Source organism: Hemiscyllium ocellatum, chromosome 10 (genome assembly GCF_020745735.1).
Source record: "Hemiscyllium ocellatum isolate sHemOce1 chromosome 10, sHemOce1.pat.X.cur, whole genome shotgun sequence".
NCBI lineage: Eukaryota > Metazoa > Chordata > Chondrichthyes > Orectolobiformes > Hemiscylliidae > Hemiscyllium > Hemiscyllium ocellatum.
Window position 1 is genome coordinate 35671548 of NC_083410.1, and position 20798 is coordinate 35692345.

The following is a 20798-nucleotide window of genomic DNA, read 5'->3' on the forward strand; positions in this document are numbered from 1 at the left end:
TGTATTCAGTCCACATGAATAAGTAGATGGTCTCTACTTAAGTCCAACTTACAAGCAGCTCCTCTTTTCCAAAGTATAGGTGGTGGGACTGCCAATATTTTTCTAAAGAAATATAACTGGAGATGGCAAAAGACGCACCAAAGAAATGTTTATATACTTTACAACCATACCAGTGTTACATGTTAGTTTAAAATTGACAATGAGAAAAAGATTTATCCATCAGCAGAAACAAAATCAAAAATATAAATATATTTCCTTATTACCTCATTTCAAATATTTTGAAGCTATGCATTCAGATACTGTGAATTATTTGGAAGTATTATAATTGATAAGAAGGCACATCATTGAATTTCCTTTGTACTGGTGAGTGTTAGATTTTCTGATCACTGGGCTTCTCGATCGTCCAAATAATCTAAGTTTTCTACTGGCATAGTGTGTGTCTCATCAATTACAGATGTCATTTAACTCTCTAATTTTTGAAGCACTAAATAGTTATTGAGTCATAGAGGACTACAGTACAGAAAAAGGCCCTTTGATCCATTCAGTCTGTGCTGATCAGAAACAATCACCATTGTAATCCAATTTCTAACACTCGGCCCATACTATTGTACGCCTTGAAGGTTTCTGCCTCCAACACCCTTACAGGAAGTGAGTTCCAGACTTCCAACATGCTCTGTGTGAAAAATCAGTTCCTCTCATCCCCTATAAGTCTTAAATCACCCACCCTTTGAGTTGTATCCATGTCCCTGGTCATTATGTCAGCCAGCCATGAAATCATCTTAGTTGAAAATACAAAATTCTGCCAGTCAGAAACCTACATTTTCCCATATTGTAGATATCTTGCATTCCTGATGAAGGGCTTTTGCCCGCAACATCAACTCTCCTGCTGCTCGGATGCTGCCTGACCTGCTGTGCTTTTCCAGCATCACAGTCTCAACTCTGATCACCACCATCTGCAGTTCTCACTCTCGCCTTCTGAAGTGTTCCCTCATTCCTGTTTTGTGGCCATTTATACAATTTCTTTGAGACTTTGTAAATTAGGTTTTTATTCCTATTCTAGAAATTATCGCTATGACTCTTAACCTTTAAGATCACCATGTACCATGCTCCAACCGAAAAACTGAATGTCAGCCAAACTAGCTGGGTCAACTCTACTGACATAGCACATGTTAATATAAAAAGATCAAGAATGAACTGTTCATTGTCATGGTCAGCTCATGCTGCAGCCTGAAGATGGGCAACGCCTTACAGGTAATCGTTTTTCTCAACTGCTTTAATTGCCATAAGAGTACAGTAATACATTGGCAATGATAGAGGTCTGGAGAGACTCATTTTATAATAGTCAGGCACTAAAAATATCTGATGACTAAATATTCCCGCTCATTTAGGATTGTGTGAAATAATTAATTGCCAGACGGCATAAAGCCCATTAGTTGTGCAACAGTGACAAGTTTATATACTCTATCACGTACAAGTAATGTCTTAGGAAAGCAGGCCTTAAACTAAAATGGTGCTCAATTGAGAAATGTAACATCTGGCGAAAGCACAAGTTACTTGCACTAAATTAGGGTCTGTTTGATGTTAAAAAATATTTATTAGAAAATGGTGACGCTATTGGCAACAATGCATGGGCAGTATTTAATAAAAAAAGGGCAACATCACGAGTTAATTTTTCTGCATTCAGCTAGTGAGGGGTTAATGACCTTTGCTACATCTTTGGTCTTTTACCACCATAGGGTGGAGATGTTGCACACGAGACCGCTCGGTTCTGTTTAGAGCCGGGTTCTCTAATTGTATTTGCAGCTCTTATTAGTCAAATCCTGAAAGCCAAAACGTTATGCAGTTTTTTTTTGGGGGGGGGGGGGAAGAGGGCGGCGAGTGAAGTTATTTCTGAAAACTGAGCCTAGTCGGTTTTTAATAATTCGATTTTACCCGTGGGGGGAGAAAATAGGCAAGCTTTTTACTGAATGTTTGCCCACTTGGAGGGGTGTGGGGAAACCAACGTGGCATATAAACAACCTCATGGGAGAGTGAAAACTGCTCAGGAAAACGTGGCAGAAACGGGGTAAAGCAAATGCAGTTTTAAGTCTTTCAAATGAATAAATGACACACCCTGAATGAAGTTAGACGGGGGGGAAGGTGTCGTACGTTAACTGATTAAACTCTCTCTAGTTAAACTGACCCGCGCGGAATGTTTACTTAACATGTACAATTGAGTTAAAATTTTTATTAGTTGGAAAAAGTCTGGTAACGAGAGAGCAGGGGTTGTTCTTTCAAGTTTTATCATCTCCTGCTTCTAGACGTTCATTTCAAAAGTTTCCAAAATAGGAGACTTCAATTGTACGTCATTCAATGCAAAAAAAAAGTAATGGATGAAGAAGCACCATCTAGGAGTTGGAGAAGGTGGGGCACTGCCTTATTCCCAAATTGTAATCAGTTTTGTCAGGAGTGGCTGTGGCCATGGTCAGATCAGCTGGGAAGGTGCGGGCCAGAAAATAGGCTAAAGTTCCCTTCTGGGAGCGCTAAAACTTCGGTCTTAATTCAACCAGTTCCTGGTCGTGGTGTAGGATCCACGTGAAATTAGCATTTGAAATAGACGAAAAGTCATCGAGACGTTGCAGAGAGCAAAGAATTCAAAAGACTTCTCGGCATATTTTTTTTTCATTCACTTCCTGTCAGTGTTGGATCCACCCATCATGAAAGCCGCGGAGGGGGCTGGGTGCTTGCAAGAAACACGCAGTTGTAATTAGTTGCGCTGCACGTTGGTTGCGTGTCATTTTCTCCTGGTTTTCTGTCGGGAATAAATGTGCTTTTCTGGAACTGTCTACTTTTCGTCCATTCCAGTAATTGTCCGGATTTATTGAAGACAATCTCGTTTTAAGAAGTAGTATTTTATATTAACGTTCTTCCCTGTTACAGGCTTAGGAAAAAAAATGCCTCCCAAGTTGCAATGACAAATCTATTCTCATTGTATATTAAGTTGGAAAACCTCTTACTTTCGGCATCTTGGCAGCCGACTACGTGCAATTGAATAGTTTTAGGCGATACTTCCTTTCATGCCTTTGGTATTATCGTTTAAAGAAACTTAAACATTCGGTCTTCTAAGTTTTTAAAAGGAAAACAAACGCCTGCACTATATATAAAGTGGGTTGTTTGCTCTATACATTAGATTGCGACTTTACATCACGGACTGAAAAAAGTTGTGCGCCTTGCCACCAAGTAATGCAAATCAGTTTTTTTTAAATAAGAATTTAGAGCGAAGTGAGACGCTACACAGCAGTGCACATGTTAGTCTCCCAGCGAATAAAGTGGGATCTTTTAAGAAAGACCCCTCATATTCCATCAAGAAGCCCCTTTTAGCTCAAGACGAGAGGGTGGGTGGGAATGAAATCCCGCCAGTTTACTCAAAGCAAAGTCTCCGCTCGGATAGTGGCAGCCACAGCAGCAGTGACGCATTCCCTCTTGTGTATCGGTATTTCAGTGAAGACCAACACACTGCAAACCCTCCCAAAAGTTGCAAAAGCCCTTTGCAGCCGTGCTTTTTAAAAGAAAAGCCTTTTAGACGGGCATCTGCTTTAGTCAGACTGAATTTTGTTTTTGACAAAGTAATATTGACTTTCCCAGCTCGTAAGATAAGAGTTTTTTTGCACTTTAGCCTATGCTAACGAGTTAAGGAGCGCCTGTCAATCAAGCGGTTGTTGTCCTGACGACTCCGGGCCAGGGTTCGAAAGCAGGCTGGTTAAATCCCGCCCACTGCCGGGCGTTCAATATTTATAACAAGGCAGACGCAGCCAGCAGTTCTAGCAGTTCAACTTCGCCACCACCAAAAACAAGACTTTTTTTTATTTTTTTTCCTTTCTCTTTATACATTCGGACCTCACGTTTCTTTGCTGGGGAAAAAAAGCAATTGTGACTCCAGCGCTTTCGCGAGAGCAGGATCTCAAGTTGTAGAAACTACTGCCTGAAGATGTCTGCAACTCTTCTATCTGCTTTCTACGATATCAACGATTTCTTTTGCAAGGTAAAACGGGAATGGAAACGGATTTCTGAAAGTTGAGAGAGGGAAAAGTTTTCCAAAAGTTCGGGGAGGGGGGGCGATGGCAAACAACTTTACAAACGTGCCTCTGAGTTGCATTCTGAAACATAGTTGTATAACTCGTCCCTTTAAATGTTCGTGTTCTAATTGTTCTGTTTGCATTTTCTTTCTTTTAATGTATAAACAGAACGAAAAATCCCTCAACAACTACAATAACTTTAACAGTATGTTGGACAAGAAGGCAGTGGGGACCCCAGTAACAGATTTTGGGCCGGGATTTCTGAGGCGGCACTCGACCAGCAACTTGCAGGCGTTGGCGAACAACTCGTCCGCCAAGTATCCCAGTTCTTCTTTCCCCAATATCAAGGAGTCCAGCAGCACGGCCATGCTGAACAAAGAGAACAAGTTCCGCGACCGCTCGTTCAGCGAGAGCGCCGAGCGCCAGCAGCACCACCACCACCAGCAACAGCCGCCGCTCAGCCCATTGCATCTGGTCCAGCAGCAGCAGCAGCAGAAAGCGGCGGCCGGCGGCCAAGTCAACTCCACCCGCTACAAGACCGAGCTGTGCCGGCCCTTCGAGGAGAGCGGCACCTGCAAGTACGGCGACAAGTGCCAGTTCGCCCACGGCATGCACGAGTTGCGGAGCCTGACCCGCCACCCCAAGTACAAGACGGAGTTGTGCCGCACATTCCACACCATCGGCTTCTGCCCTTACGGACCCCGCTGCCACTTCATCCACAACGCCGAGGAGAGGCGGCAGGCGCCCTGCAACAACAACGCCATCAACTCTTTCCACCACCACCACCAGCAGCAGCATAGCGGAGGCCAGCACCAGCCCCGGCCCAAACTTCACCACAGCCTCAGCTTCTCCGGCTTCCCCAGCGGCTCCAGCGGAGTCGAGTCCCCGCTGCTGGAGAGCCCGACCTCCCGCACGCCGCCGCCGCCGCCTTGCACCTCGTCGTCGTCGTCCTCCTCGTCCTCGTCCTCTTCCTCCTCATCCTGCTCGTCCTCGTCCGGCTCCAACATGTTCTGCGAGGAGCTGCTGTCGCCCACACTGCCAGTGTGCGCCAACAACGCGTTCACCTTCTCCAGCCAGGAGCTGAGTAACCTGCTCACCCCGCTCGCCATCCAGACCCAGCAGCTCGCCGCCGGGGGAGCAGGAGCAGGCTACAGCCAGCAGCAGCAGCAACCCGCAAACGTCTGCCCCCCGTCTCCTCCTTACATCCTGAGCCAGATGCAGTCGTGCCTGCGGCGGCTGGCTGAGTCCCCGGTCTTCGATGCCCCGCCGAGCCCCCCTGATTCCCTCTCCGACCGGGAGAGCTACTTGAGCGGCTCGCTGAGTTCGGGCAGCCTGAGTGGCTCCGAGTCCCCGAGCATGGACCCGGGCAGGCGCCTCCCTATCTTCAGCAGGCTTTCCATTTCCGAAGATTGAAGAGAGAGAGACACACACACAGACAAACACACAAACTCCACTCTTTATTTAACATAACTTTATTTACGAATTGCAAACAACAGCAACAACAAAAGAAATCCTGCCAAGAAAATGCCTTCGTTAAGGAAACAAATATTACAGGACTTGCTTTTTTTGCCTGTTTAAGAAAAACTTCATTCCAAACTTTGTTGCAAGTTGATCTATTTTCCATTGCCACCTAGTGGCCTGTTTGCCTTTATAGAGAAGAGAACTGTTGCAGATTTTTTTTCGTCGAGCACTCGTTCGTTGAGTTAGTTGTAATTGTTGAAATAACTGCTGATTGTTAAATTTTTTTTAGCTGTTGAGTTGTTGTGATAGCACATCGCAGCACAACTCGCTATAAAACTATTTAACTTATTTATTATCTCAAGAAAGTATACATTGGTAATTTGTTCATACTGTATTTATCGCGTATGATGAAAACAATAGATATATATTCTTTTATTATGTTTAAATTATGATTGCCATTATTAATCTGCAGAATGTGGAGTGTGTTCTTTTCACAGTAATATATGCCGTTTTTGTTTTGTAACTCACTTGGTTATTTTGTAAATGATAAAATCTTAATTTAAGAGATTGTATGTAATATTTATTTCATTAATTTTTTTTCCTTGTTTACGAAATGGACGATTGCATGGTTTCTGTTCTAGAAATCAGTTCTTGATGCTGTGGAAGTAGTTAGGATTGAAGATGGTAGGCATTTTTTTAAGAATGTAATGTAACGGGATGTTAGACCGTCCAAAGTCAGTGGTTAAAACTTCAAGTATCAGACTTTCATGTGGCATTCTTAAGTCAAAGTGGCATCATAAGTTTGTTTTTTTTTTGTTGTATAAATGACACTGTGATATTTTTAAAAATAAAACAATAAAGAGCCAAAATATGTAGCACCCTGGACCCAGTATTATATTGACAGTGCCTTCAGGGTCCAGTTGCAGACAGAGTTCTTATTTTTTCTTAACCAAAATAACAAGCTCAAGTTTCAGAACAAACACGCATTCCCTTTAAAAGTATTTTTTTTATAATTGGGGATGTCAGTTCTCTGAATGTAATAGTTTTGGAGGTGAACTTAATATGTGTAAAGCAACCTATCTTCCCAGAGAGAGGCAGATGGGTATGATGGACATTGCCACCACTTTGATTAGTGAGGGGCCACCTCTAGGTCTGAACAGTTTTTTTGCAGTAAATCTGAAATGTCGAGAATGGAACTCTGCTTTTGGGTTTTTGTTTTTTTCTGGGATTTACTATTAAACAAAAAAAGAAGGAAAAAAAAACTTCATTTTCCAAGACAGTGGGTGAATGATGGTAGGTTTAGTTTGTACATAGTAGGTACAGATAATGAGCACTATGTACTCTCTTTTGACTACTTTAACAGAAGTATCCTTTGAATGTAACAAAAGGAAAAAAAAACTTGTTTAAAATACTTGGGGTGTCAGTTCACTACAGATTAAGTGTGAGACTGTAAAATTTGTACTGTAAATTTTTTGTAGTTCTCCCAATAAAATCATTTTTGAAGAAAGATGAGTTGTGTAGTGTCCTTTTGGATGTGTGAAGCAAACTTTTTTTGACAATAGTTTGGGGTTTCTTTTTGTATTTTAAACATGTGGTGAGGTGCCTTGGATTTGGATGGTAACCTACAGTTGAGTGTGGGGAGAAATCAGTGCCCCACCCAGTCTTTAATTGTGGGAGGCAGAGTTTTACATAACACTTCCAGCTGATTGCTTTGGAATTATCTTTTTACTTAAAAAGGAGATGAAGTTCATGCACACCTGCTGTTTCACCTCCCTTCTATGGCATATAAGTTATTACAAATAAAGTTTTTGTAGCATGCGCAGCCAAAATGACTATCAAATGCCATTTAAAGATGGCCTTAAAATATAAATAGTAACTAATTCTTGTGTGTTGTAACTAAACAATTGTGGTTACGTGGATGGGTAATCAAAAGTATCATGTGTATGAAACTGCCCTGTCGTTAAAAAGGGCAACTCACAATACCAATGGATAACAGAGCTGTAAGTAAATATGAGCTGCCTTTACTTTGAATCTCCCAGAAAAATAATCTTACAATCTGTATACAGTAGAAGGCCATCATGACAACCTACTAAATTGTTTTGTTATCAGCTGTCCCCTTTTCTTGGGAGTGGAGTTAATTGGAGTACTCTGTCAGCAGCATCAATCAGTGATTAGAAAGTACTGAAGTCTAAGTTATCTGGAATAAGTTTAAGTAACCTTGCAACTAAAGTACCTTTGAGTGCAAAATGGATAAAACTTGCCTTTTGGGTCTTCATGCTTCACCCCTGCTTACTTCCTTAGAAATTTGGAAAGTGCATTAGTTCATGTCCTTTTTCACTGTGTAGAAACACTAGATTGGCAGCACTTTTCAGACTGCCTCCAAGCTAGTGCTTGCTTTGTACATAGAGAATGTGTAAAAGATTGAAATTTCAAGTGAATCTGTAATATAGCTGTTCTTTTCACTTAACTACAAACCTCAAAACTCAAAAGAGCAATACAGGTATTGTTTCCCCTCATGCATGTTTTTACAAATGGAACCCAAGATGATTGCTAGAATGTGTACACTAAATTCTTACATTTTGCCATTTTTAATCAAGCTTTTAGGTTTTCTGGCCTAGTATATGTTTGCTCACTGACATTTTATAATAATATAGTGAAATGACAGGGCATTACATTGCTGCATAAATACAAGCTGCTGCTGATTACATTTCTGATCCAACAATGTAGAGTGTTGCAAGTGGATCATTTGTTTGCACACCTAAATGAGATTTAATTAGGAGATATTATCTTCGGTTATTAAGTCAACTACTTTGCAAGTTGATTGATTCATAAGACAATGTGAATGTGTAGGAGGTGTTAGTTGCTCAGAATTAGTGGCTTTTTGGATGGAACCATTTGAATGAGGATATTACTGCCATGTAATGCCTCTAAAGTTGGAGTGATCCAATCAGGATGAATCCAAAAGCCTACCAAGTGAATGCAATAATAAAATGCTGGAGAAACTCAATGCCTGGCAGCATCTGTGAAAAAGAAACCATCTTTGAAGTCCAATGATCCAACCTTTCAATCTGAGGAGTCGTTAGACTCTATGTTCACTCTGTTCGTGAGATACTGAAAGGTTAAAAGTTAAACTAATATTAACCAAAAGCTAAAACAATATTCCATTGTACCTTGGATTTAATACAGAAATTAAGATATTGCTATCATTTCCATGTGGCAATAATTCAGGCTTATAACTTTACACGTGATAATATTTCTACATGGGGTATTTGTTATTCCCAAGCATGTGTAGCATACATTATTTAAAAGTGTGACACCTCTTCTTGTTCTTCCACATAATATTTCATTATGTCTGCTATATCATGTCTCATTTTCACATAAATGTAATACCGTCCTTTGTTGCCATCAATAAATCATGTCACCCTTTGCCTGAAGATAATGCTTGAGTTTGGCTTGGCAATGAAGTACAGTTAAATCCAATGTCCTTCTGTTCAGCCATTTTAAATATACTGTGTTCATTGAATCTTCATAATTTTAACCCTTTTTGTTCACTCTGATATTTCAATGATGATTTGTACATTTCTAATATGAAATACTGATAAGACAACATTTACAGTAACAGATCTTACTGGAGGTTAGATCCAAAGCTCTGCTTTCCTTATCCTAACATACCAATTCTTATACATCCACCACCTCAGGCAAGTTACTTGGATTACAAAAGATATATGGTGCAGTAACAGGGCAATGGGCTCAACTAGTCTACGTAGTGCTAATGCTCCATTCTAGTCTCCTGTTTTCTATCTCAATCTATCATTGTACCCATATATCACATCTCCCTCAAATGTCTGGTTAACTTCCCATTAAACTTATCCATTTTTTTTCTTCTTTGGGGTCACATATTTCATATTCTTACCCTTGTTACACTCTGCCCTATGGGAAGAAACATTCTATATTTGTGGGTGGCACGGGGGCACAGTGGTTAGCACTGCTGTCTTACAGCGCCAGAGACCTGGGTTCAATTCCCGCCCCAGGCGACTGTGTGGAGTTTGCACGTTCTCCCTGTGGCTGCGTGGGTTTCCTTCGGGTGCTCCGGGTTCCTCCCACAGTCACAAAGATGTGCGGGTCAGGTGAATTGGCCATGCTAAATTGCCCGTAGTGTTAGGGGTATGGGTGGGTTGCGCTTTGGCGGGTCGGTGTGGACTCGTTGGGCCGAAAGGCCTGTTTCCACACTGTAAGTAATCTAATCTAATCCTCTATCAAAGCATGTCATAACTGAAATATTAATATTTGGTCACTCCTCACATCTGTAAATTTGTAAAATTTTCAATCTTGTTTTTAAACATCTACTTGGCCTTGCCAGCAAGTACTCTGCACATTTCGAATTCTGGCTTTCTCATGTTTTCGCCCCATTTTAATAAGTCCATCATTGGTGAGTATATCTTCAACCTAAGCTTCTCTATCTTTCTTTCAAAATGCCACAAGAAACTCAGTCTTTGTTAATTCTCCTGATGCACTTTGAGACCATCTTACTATGTTGAAGGTGCTAAATAAAAGTGGGAAGAAAGGACCTTCACTGGTAAGCACTTTGAACAAATTGCCTCACAAAACCAATTAATTCTCACACTGTTTATGAAAATATGTTTGGAACGAGATTTTTTTTATAAAACTTGGACCTCTTGCAGTACAATGAATGTACCCTGTGAAACTTTTTGAAAGCTCATCAAAAAAGTAGAATTAAATTCTTGGTGGTGAAACAAATTTTTAGTCTGAGGAGTTTTGGCTCAGTGGGTGAATTTACATCATAATGTGGTACTCTGCCACAGGGATCCTGAAGTTCCCAGTCAAGCTTCAGTGCTCATGGATTAGAAATGGAAAAAAAAGTCAGTGTTGGCATTCCTTAATAGCATTCCAGCAACCTCTCATGGAAGTACATGTGCAAGCCAGGTGAGGACAGGGATAACCTGCACACACTCACAATCCAGACTCTCACGTGTAAAATGTATCCAAGGGTTCTTGTTGTCATAGAAGTATACTGTAGCATGATTCATCGCATAATGAAGAGGAAAAGTAATTGGATGAGGGGATAAAAAAAAGCTATGTTGTACAACAAATATTTTCTCAGCCTGAAAGGTACACATATGTCTTCAATTCTGTTTGAAAAAAGTACCTTGATAAATGAGAGAGTTCAATAAATCCAAAGATGGGTTCAAATCACACAAGAATTGTGTATTGTATATCTAGCTGTATTAGTTACATCTTCTGCATTATATTTTTAACCTAAATGGATTATTCTTGGGTGGAAGGACTGGTTAATCAATTTGAAGTTCGTTTTTATTATTTCTTCATACAATAGTATCTCGATGAGTGTATTTATGTTAGCTATTATCATTTTGCAGCATTAAAAATTATCGTGGACATTCAGTGGGTTCACATATCTGTTAATTTTTATTTTTTAATTGAATTTGATACAAAGCATTCAATTTTAATTTTTCTCCTGTTTCATTTCTATAAATATTTCTAAAACCCTGTTAACGGGTGGGAAAACTGTAGCAAATTGGGCAGTACTTATACAATTAATGGGAGGGACCTGGGTAATTTTGTCAAACAGAGACTCAGTGGTTCAGGTACATGGTTCTTTGAAAGTTGCGTCACAAATAGAGTGGTTAAGAAGGCACTTAGCACACTTGCATTAATTGCTCACACCATTATGTACAGGAGTTGGGATATAATGTTGAGGTTGTACAGGACGTTGGTGAAGCCACTTTTGGGCTACTCTGTATAGTCCTGGTTTCTATAGAAAGAATATTATTAAACTGGAGAAGTTTCACAAAAGATTTACCAGGATGTTACCAGGACTTGAGGGTTTGAGTTATAAGGGTAGGCTGGGACTTTTTTCACTGGAGTGCAGGGGGTGGAGCGTTGATCTTATAAAGATTAATAAAATCATGAGGGGCATGGATAAAGTGAGTAGCAAAGATCTTTTTGCAAGCATAGGAGAGTTCAAGAAAAGGGCATATTGTTAAAGTGAAAGGCGAATGATTTAAAAGAGACCTGAGGGATAACTTTTTTGCGCAGAGGTTGGTTCACATGTAGAATGAACTGTCAGATGAAGTGGTAGATGCAGGTACAGTTACAACATTTCAAAGACATTTGGATAGATACGTGGCAGGTTTAGAGGGATTTGGGCCAAACACAGGCAAGTGGGACTAGTTTAGTTTGGGAAACTTAATCAGTATGGACAAGTTGAACCGAAGGGTCTGTTGTATGATTCTATGACTCTGTTTAAGTTATACAAATTCACTGCTCTCAAAGAATTTCCCACAAATTATAGAATCTAAGCTGTTCATGCAACTTTAAGTGAAAATAATCGAATAAAGCCAATATATGGTTCTTACTCATCTCCTGCTGAAGTTTCAGCAATTCCTCTTCTTACTGTCAAGCTCATATTTCAAGATGATCACTTTCTGGGAGATGGATGTCATCAGTGGAAACCCAAACCAATGAGACAGTGTCATGAGGAGAGGAAGTTAAAAAAGTGAATAGTGTGACTGTTGACTTACCTGCTGTTGGTGCCTTTTCCTACCTCTGGTCTTGACTATTGTAACACTATCCTGCCAAGCCTTCCATTTTCCATTCTCCAGAATCTTGAGGTTATTAAAATTCTGTTCACGGAATCCTAACTTACTTAAAGTCAGATTCAGCAGTATACCCTCTACTCATCGCCTACATTGGTTTCTTTACTTTTAAAATTCTCATTCCTCTACGGTTTTATCCCTCTCTCTCTCCCTATCTCGGTAATCTCCTCCAGCCCTATAAGCCTTTAGGAGTTCTGGTTTCCCCCTATTCTGGCTTCATACACATTCCTCAGTTTAATTGCTTCACCTTTGGTGGCTGTACATTGTGTTGCCTGAGCTTTAAGCTCTGGGTTCGCTCCTTTGGCTCCTCTACTCTTTCCTCCATTAAGATGTTTCTTGACAAAGCTAATGCCTTCTTTATGGTGATCCCCTGATGCATCTTGATCAAATTTTATTTGATAATATTCCTTTGAAATACTTTGTGATGTTTAACATGTTAAAGATGCTAGAATGAATGTATAAGAATGTTGTAATTGTATTATCTATCGAGTTTTATGGAGAGTTGCTGAACTTTGCAGTTAATGGATAAGAAATTAGTTTTTTTCTGTTTCATAAAAGTGAATTAGCCAGAAATAGATGTTTAGAAAATAAAAGCATTGCTTTCCGGATCGATATCTGTAATTTGCAGGTTTTAAATGACTATCTATACAGGGGTTACAGAAAGTGTAGAAATGCAGTAGCAAAGTGGGATTTCATCATCAGGACATTGTCATAGAGAGTGATGCCAGACAGAATATTCATCCCTTCAAACCGACAAAAGAGAATCACTGAGGTGGCACAGAAAATTCTGCGAGGAGAAGGAAAAGAACCAAAACCAGTTGTCCAGGTCCGAACCAGCAGCATATAATTAAGGTGTTGCAGTCGGTGTTTAAGGAGCTTGGGAGGAAGTTAAAAAGCATTATCTCAAAAATAGTAATTTCTATATTATTTGTGGTGCCATACAATGGCACCAATTAGTACAGAAATAAATAGAAATTAATGTGTGCTTAATGCATGGTTAAGACACTTGGCTCAGGAGGGATAACTTCGTAGATCTGGTGCAAGTATATAGAGGGGTTTACACAAGGGGTATCCAGCTTCTAGACAGAGCTTAAAGTACTAGGAGAGCTTGAAGTACTGTCAACTGGCACATTAATTGGGAGGAAGGGACTATATGGATATAACAGGGTTTGAACACCAAGGTGTAGCAATACGAAGTAGAAACAAAATGTACAGAGTACTGGGAGAGACACCGCAAAAAATAATGTAGAATTAGGTGGGGTCAGTTGGGAGTTTAGAAGAATGAAGGCGATCTTACAGAACCCTTAAAAGTTCAAACAGGACTAATCAAGGTAAACACAGGAAGGAAATTCCCAATGACCAGGGCATCCTGTACCAGAGATCACAATCACCAGGTAGGGGATTTAGGACAGATATGAGGTGAAATTTCTTCACTGAGAAAATGATAAGCCCGCGGAATTCTCTGTACAGAAAGCAGTTGATGCCAAAACTTTGAATGTTTTCAAGAAGAAGATAGGTATACTTCTCAAGTCTAAATTAATCAATGGATATGGAGCGAAAGTGGGAACGGGGTACCATGGTGGATGATGATGATAGTGAATGGCAGAGGAAGCTTGAAGGCCTGGATGGTGTACACCTGCTTCTATTTTCAATGTTTCTGTCATAGCAAATACAAGGAAGGATAAATTAGTTTTGAAGGGCATGTGCGTGAATGCTTGAAATGTTGTTTATAAAATTATTCATTTGCAGGCACAAGTAGCCTTATTGAAATATATCATGGTAGTAATAACTGAAACCTTGCTCAAAAAAGGGGAGTCATGCACAGTTACTATTCCTGGATACAAGTCATTCAGGAAATGACGAAGGAAAACTAGTGCAAAATATAAAAATGGATAGAGAAAGTTTCTGTAAGTGTTTAAAAAGGGAGAGAGTAGCTAAAGTGAGTGAGCCTCTTTCCTGTTGAAGGGCTTATGCCTGAAACATCGATGCTCCCACTCCACGAATGCTGTGCTTTTCCAACATCACACTCTCAACTCTAATCTGCAGTCGTCACTTTCTCCTAGTTTGTCCCTTGGAGGACGAGACTGTGGAGCAGCGAGTAGGGAGCACAGAAAGGGGGAGTAATTACATCAATTATTATCTTAATTCCATGATGGAGCGCACCCGTTCACTTTTATTCCTGACATAGTAACAGGTGATGCAAAGATTACAGAAAGGGAGGAACATAGAATAACCATTATCACCAAGGAAAAGGTACTGTCAAAATATTGAGATTGAAGGTAGACAACTCCTCAGGGCCTAATGGCCTATATCCTCCGGTCATAAAGGAAGTAGCACCAGAGATAGGTAAGATCCACCAGTCAAAATATTCCAAAATTCCTTAGATGTGAGGAAGGATCCAGTGGATTGGAAAGAATGCTTTTATAAAACCTTTCTTCGAAAGTGAGGGAGTCAGAAAGTAGGAAACTATACATCAATTAGTTTAACATCTACTGTTGGGAAACTGTTAGAATCCATTATTAAGGAAACAGCATTAGGATAGTTGGAAAGTCAAAATACAATCCATCAGAGTCAGCATGGTCTTTTATGATGGATAAGTCGTATTTGACTAATTTGATAGAGGTTGTTGAAGATATAACAAGTGGATAATGGAGATCCTGTAGGTATATTACTTCAGGATTCCAGAAGGCACTTAATAAGGTGCCACACAAAAGGTTAATACATAAGATGAGCTTAGCAGTAATCTCAGGATTGTTACCGGTGCCACATGTTAGTGAGGCAAGGAAAAGGGAGTGAGTGCAGCTAAATACGTGGATATAGGCTAGTACAGGAGGGTGGGCTTCAGATACATAGATCATTGGGGTATCTTCTGAGGAAGGTGGGACCTGTACATGAAGGAGGGGTTGCACTCAAACTGGAGGGGCACCGATGTCCTGGGTGGGAGATTTGCTAGAACACTTTGGGATGGATTAAACTAGTTTGATAGGGTGATGGGAACCAGAGCTACAGATCAGAGGAGAGGGTAGTTATTGAATGGGCAGAAATAAAATGCGGAGAGTCTGTTAGGAAAGATACACAGTTGATAGGGCAAAGGAATGGATTAAAGTGTGTCCGTTTCAATGCAAGGAGTGTCAGGAATAAAAGTGATGAATTTAGAGCATGGATCAGTACTTGGAACAATGATGTTGTGACCATAAAGGATTTCACAGGGGCAGGAATGATTGCTGGATGTTCCAAGATTTAGATATTTTAAAAAGAACAGGGATGGGGTAAAAGAGGAGGGGGAGTAGCATTGTTAATTAAAGAGTGCATATCAGCTGTAGAAAAGATGGTTGTTGAGGAGGGTTTGTCTACTGAGTTAGTATGGATGGAAGTCAGTAACAGGAAAGGAGCAGTCAATTTACTGGGTGTTTTTTATAGAACCTTCCCCCCCCTCCCCCAACCACTACCTCCCCCCAGGAACAGCAGAGACATAGAAGACCAGATTGGACAGCAAATCTTGGAAACGTGCAGATGTAACAAAGTTGTTATTATGGGTAACTTCAATTTCCTCAATGACTTCCTTAATGCAGATGGTCTGGATGGAGCCGAGTTTGTTAGGTGTGGCCAGGAGGAATTCCTGACTCAATATGTAGATGGGCCAACTAAAGGGGAGGCCATTTTGGTACCAGGTAACGAGCCAGATCAGGTGTCAGATCTCTTGGCATGTCGGTGACAGTAACCATAACCTTTACCATTGTCTTGGAGAGGGATAGGAACAGACAGTATGGGAAGGTATTTAATTGGAGGAGGGGAAATTATACTGCTGTTAGATAGGAGCTGTGGAGTATAAATTGGGAACAATTGTTCGAGGGAAATGCACAACAGAAATGTGGAAGCTTGTTTGAGGAGCACCTGCTGGGTAACTTTGTCCCACTGAGACAAGGTGAAGGAGCCTTGGATGACAAGGCCAGAAGACCTTCTTGTCAGAAGGAAGCTTATTTAAGGTTGAGGAAACAAGGATCTGGCACAGCTTTAGAGGATTACAGGGTAGCTAGGAAAGAACTCAAAAATGGACTGAAGTAAGCTAGGAGGGGGCACGAAAAAGCAGGAAGGATTAGGGAAAATCCAAAGGCGTTCTGCACATAGGTGAGGAATAAGAGAATAATCAGAGAGAGGGTAGGGCTGATTAGGAACAGTGGAGGGAATGTGTGTCTGGAGTCTGAAGAGGTTGGGGAGGCCCTAAATGAGTTTTCTGCTTTAGTATTCGCAAGAGAGAGGGACCTTGTTGATAGTGAAAACATTATGGGCCAGGTTAACAGGCTTGAACAGATTGATATTAAGGAAGTGAATGTGCTGGAAATTCTGGGAAGATAGATTAGTCCCCAGGGCCAAACCAGACATATCTGAGGTTACTATGGGAAGTGAGGAATGACATTGCTGTGCCTCTGGTGATGATCTTTGCATTCTTATTCTCCATGAGATTAGTACTGAATGATTGGAGGGAGGTGAATGTTGTTCCTTTGTTCAAGGAAGGGAATAGGGAAATTTCTGGGAATTACAGACCAGCCAGTCTTACGTCTGTGGTAAACAAGGTACTGGGAAGGATTCTGAGGGATAGGATTTATGACTATTTGGAAAAACATAGTTTAATTAAAGAGAGTCAGAATGGCTTTGTGAGGGGCTGGTCATACCTCACAAGCCTTATTGAAATCTTTGAGAATGTGATGAGACAAGTTGACAAAGATTGAGCAGTGGATGTGGTGTATATGGATTTTAGTCAGGCATTTGATAAGGTTCCCCACATAGGCTCATTCAAAAAGTTAGGAGGTATGGGATACATGGAAATTTGGCTGTCTGGATATAGAATTGGCCGAAAGATGACAGTGAGTGGTAGTGGATGGAAAGTATGCCTCCTGGAGGTCGGTGACCAGTGGTGCCCCTTAGGGATCTGTTTTTGGGCCTCTACCCTTTGTAGTTTTTGTAAATGACTTGGATGAAAAAGTGGAAGGATGAGTTGTTAAGTTTGCCAATGACACAAAAGTCGGTGGTGTTGTAGATAGTGCGAAGGCTGTTGCAGGCTACAGCAAGACATTGACAGGATGCGGAGCTGGGCTGGAGTCCAACCTGGAAAAGTGTGAAGTGATTCATTTTGGAAGGTCAAATTTAAATGCTGACTACAAGGTAAAAGATGGGATTCTAGGCAGTGTGGAGGAACAACAGGATCTTGCTGTCCATGTATATAGACCCCTCAAAGTTGTGACCCAAGTTGATAGGGTTGTTAAGAGGGTATATGGTGTTTTTGCTTTCATTAACAGAGGGATTGAGTTTAAGAGCTGGGAGGTTTCTCTGCAGCTCTATAAAACCCTGGTTAGACCATGCCTGGAATATTGTGTCCAGGTCTGGTCACCTCACTATAGGAAGGATGTAGATGCTTTAGAGAGTTTGAAGAGGAGACTTACCAGGATGCTGCCTGGATTGGAGGCCTTGTCTTGTGAAGAGAGGTTCAGTACACTACTGGAGAGAAGATGGAAGAGAGGTACTTGATAGAGGCATACAAGGTAATGAGAGGCATAGATAGATAGCCAGAGACTTTTCCCCAGAGCAGAAATGGCTGTCATGAGGGGTCATAATTTTAAGGTAGAAGGTATAGGAGAGATGTCAGAGGCCGGTTCTTTACACACAGATTGGTAAGTGCATGGAATGCACTGCCAGCATTGGTGGTAGAGTCAGAGACATTAGGGACATTTAAGCAACTGCTGGATAAGCACATGGATGGCAGTAAATTGAGGGGTCTGTAGGTTAGGTTGATCTTAGATTAAGATAAATGCTCGGCACAACATTGTGGGCTGAAGGGCCTGTACTCTGCTGTACTCTTCAATGTTCTATATAAGGTAAGGTCACATGAGGTTAGAGGTGATTTATTAGGTTGGATAGAGGATTGGCTAACCAACAGAAAGCAGAGAGTCAGGAGAAATGGGTATTCTTCTGGTTGTCAAGAGGTAACTAGTGGGGTGATATAGGATTCAGACCTTGAGCCCCAACAATTATTGCAGTAAAGAAATGAAAAATTTACGAGTGGATATGGATATATTATGTGAATGGTCCAAAATGTGGCAGATGAAGTTTAATGTGGATAGTGTGAGGTTATCCAATTTGGTTGAAAGAATAGAAAGACAATTATATTCTAAATGGAGAGAAACTTCGGATGCTTTGGTGCAGAGGGATCTGGGTGTTCTCGTACATGAATTGCAGAAAATTAGTATGCAGGTACGGCATCTAATAAAGAAGGCAAATGGAATTTTTACATTTATTGTTAAAGGAATAGGGTATAAAAGCAGGGAAGTGTTGCTGTACAAATCACTCGTGAGACTGTACCTGGAGTATTGCGTACAGATTTGATGCTCTTACTTGAGAAAGCATGTAGTTGCATAGGAACCATGTCAGACGAGGTTCACTAGATTGATTCCAGAGATGAGGGATTTGTCTTATGATGAGAGATTAAGAGTTTAGAAGAAAGGGAGATGCTTCCTCTTCTAGGACAATCTAGAATGAGATTGCATAGTTTGAGGATAAGGGGTACCAAATTTCAAACAGAGATTATGAAAATATACTTCTCTCAAATGGTTATGAATTTGTGGAATTCACCATCCCAAAGTGTGGTAGATGCTGGGATACTGAATAAATTTGAGGAGCAGATAGAGTAGCAGGTTATGGGGAGCAGGCAGGAAAGTGAATTGTAGCTGAGCTGAGGTAAGCCACGATTAAATGGCGGGTTGGGGTCGAGGAGCTGAATTTCCTACTCTCATCCATAGTTCTTATGTTCTTAGGAAAGATAGGAAATGATCAGGAAAAAGATAACAATTTTGATTTAAAAAGTATTACAATATGAGAAAGAGGGAGTGTCCTTGAAGAATCTAAAACAGAATCTATTTGTTGGATTTATGAAACAGTAAAGGAGCTATTATGCCTCTGCTGCATTTGATAAGCTTTCAAACAGTAGGGAGAAGACAGAGGAGCAAATTTTCAGCAAATGTATTGGGAAGTACAATGATTATAGGTGAGTGATAATAGAAAACAATAGTAACTTTGGTATTAAATGGGAAAATGATCATGTTAAAGACAGAAGAAAAAGAGGAATTTCTTAAGAAACCTTTCTTGACCTTTAAGTTTCCTGCTCAATGAGGAAGGAATCGTTGCTGGAACTAGAGCACAAGAATGGAAAAGGTGTAGTGGAGTATAGCTCAGGAACAGTGAACATAATATCAAAAGGTTTAAATTAATTATGGAGAAAGGCAAGGAGTAATTGGATTAAAATACCAAACTGAAGGAGGGATGATTTCATAAAATTGAGGTGGAATCTGGTTCCAGGAAGTTGGAACCAAAGACTGGCAAACAAAAATGTAATGGAGGAATGGGTGGGCCTTTAAAGAGGATATAGCATTCATGCAGTTTGGTGCATTTTTAAAAGGAAGAAAGGGCAGACAACCAAGCTCAGTACTTTTTCCATTCTCAAAATATGGAGAGTGATATGCACACTGAAGAACTCCCACAGCTCATTAATCTTTGCAGCCAGTTAGATCTGGTTTTCTTTCGCAGTTTGTCATCGGCAGGATTTAAAGACAGAATATTTTTTAGAAAGCAAGAGCTGTTTCCATCTGCATTGCAAAACCCAAGAATTCCACAGATGAATTATGGCCTTCTGAGGTCTAAAGGATGGATGCAGTAATCACTCTTCACATGCTTCCAGCAACATGAACTTCCTGGGTACGGTATGAATTCTTTTCCAGTTTTTATCTATTGGATTCTGTCGTTTTGTGCATGGTGACCATTTCTGGCTTTTAAAAAAACTTTGCAGTTATTTCTGCAGACTCTTTGGAGCCTAAGAGATTGGAAGTGCAGTTACTTTATCTTGTGGGTACACCACATGTTTCTGTTTCTTGTGCATTTGTTCCTCTTGCATTTTATGGGAAAGATTTTTTTGTTGTATAGTTTATTGGAAGATCCGCCGCAAACATTTTAACTCAGCTTGAAAAGAAACTGGCCTATTAGTTGTGGTTTGCTTTTATTTCTTGGCTTTCTTGCAAAGAAAATTGTTTGACGAGCAGGGCTGAATATAATGTTAGCCCTTCCTTTCCCCCCATCTGAGACAAATCTGTTAAAAATTCAATAGGGATTTAGAGGGAGCTTTGTGAAGCTGAGATGTTAGTTAAGAAAATAAATTGCTGCCTGGTGCTATTAGATAGCTGTGCAAGAAAAGTGGAATGAACATTATATTTCCCTTCCCTACCTTCTTATGCAATCCTAAATAACATTTAAATATTATATTAGAAGTTTCATCTGGTGAGCAGTTGTGCTCCCCTTGATATTGACCTGTCTTCCAATGTTTCTTGTGGTCACCACCAGTGATTTGGAATTAAATTGCTCTATCCCATTCAGAGCCTTTGACTTTAATAGAAATAAAATTCAGGACAGACATAAATCATGTTGCTGTACTGATTCACTATTATCCATTTCACAAAGTCAAAATCTACCTGTTTGTGCCATTATTGAACATTTCTTTGGAACAATAAAACACCCCACTATTTGGAGAAACATTGTGCTTTAGCTCTACCCTCTACAAATCCTCTAAAAAAAGACTTTCGGTATTCACCAATATTAAAGTGTA

The 20798-nt window shown here is 40.4% G+C and overlaps 1 protein-coding gene across 1 annotated transcript; it reads left to right on the plus strand.

Moving 5' to 3' along the window:
- Nucleotides 1–3694: 3694 nt before the first annotated feature.
- zfp36l2 (zinc finger protein 36, C3H type-like 2) lies at nucleotides 3695–7023 on the plus strand. The gene is made up of 2 exons (XM_060831403.1): nucleotides 3695–4021; nucleotides 4224–7023. Exons 1-2 carry the CDS (start codon nucleotides 3968–3970, stop codon nucleotides 5466–5468), a joined length of 1299 nt encoding a protein of 432 aa, XP_060687386.1. The 5' UTR covers nucleotides 3695–3967; the 3' UTR covers nucleotides 5469–7023.
- Nucleotides 7024–20798: the final 13775 nt, after the last annotated feature.

Excerpts from the sequence above, each read along its gene's own strand:
- zfp36l2 (XM_060831403.1), top strand. The coding sequence starts at position 3,968 with ATGTCTGCAACTCTTCTATCTGCTTTCTACGATATCAACGATTTCTTT. Across the intron at positions 4,022-4,223 it reads TCAACGATTTCTTTTGCAAG|AACGAAAAATCCCTCAACAA; the intron begins GTAAAACGGGAA and ends ATGTATAAACAG.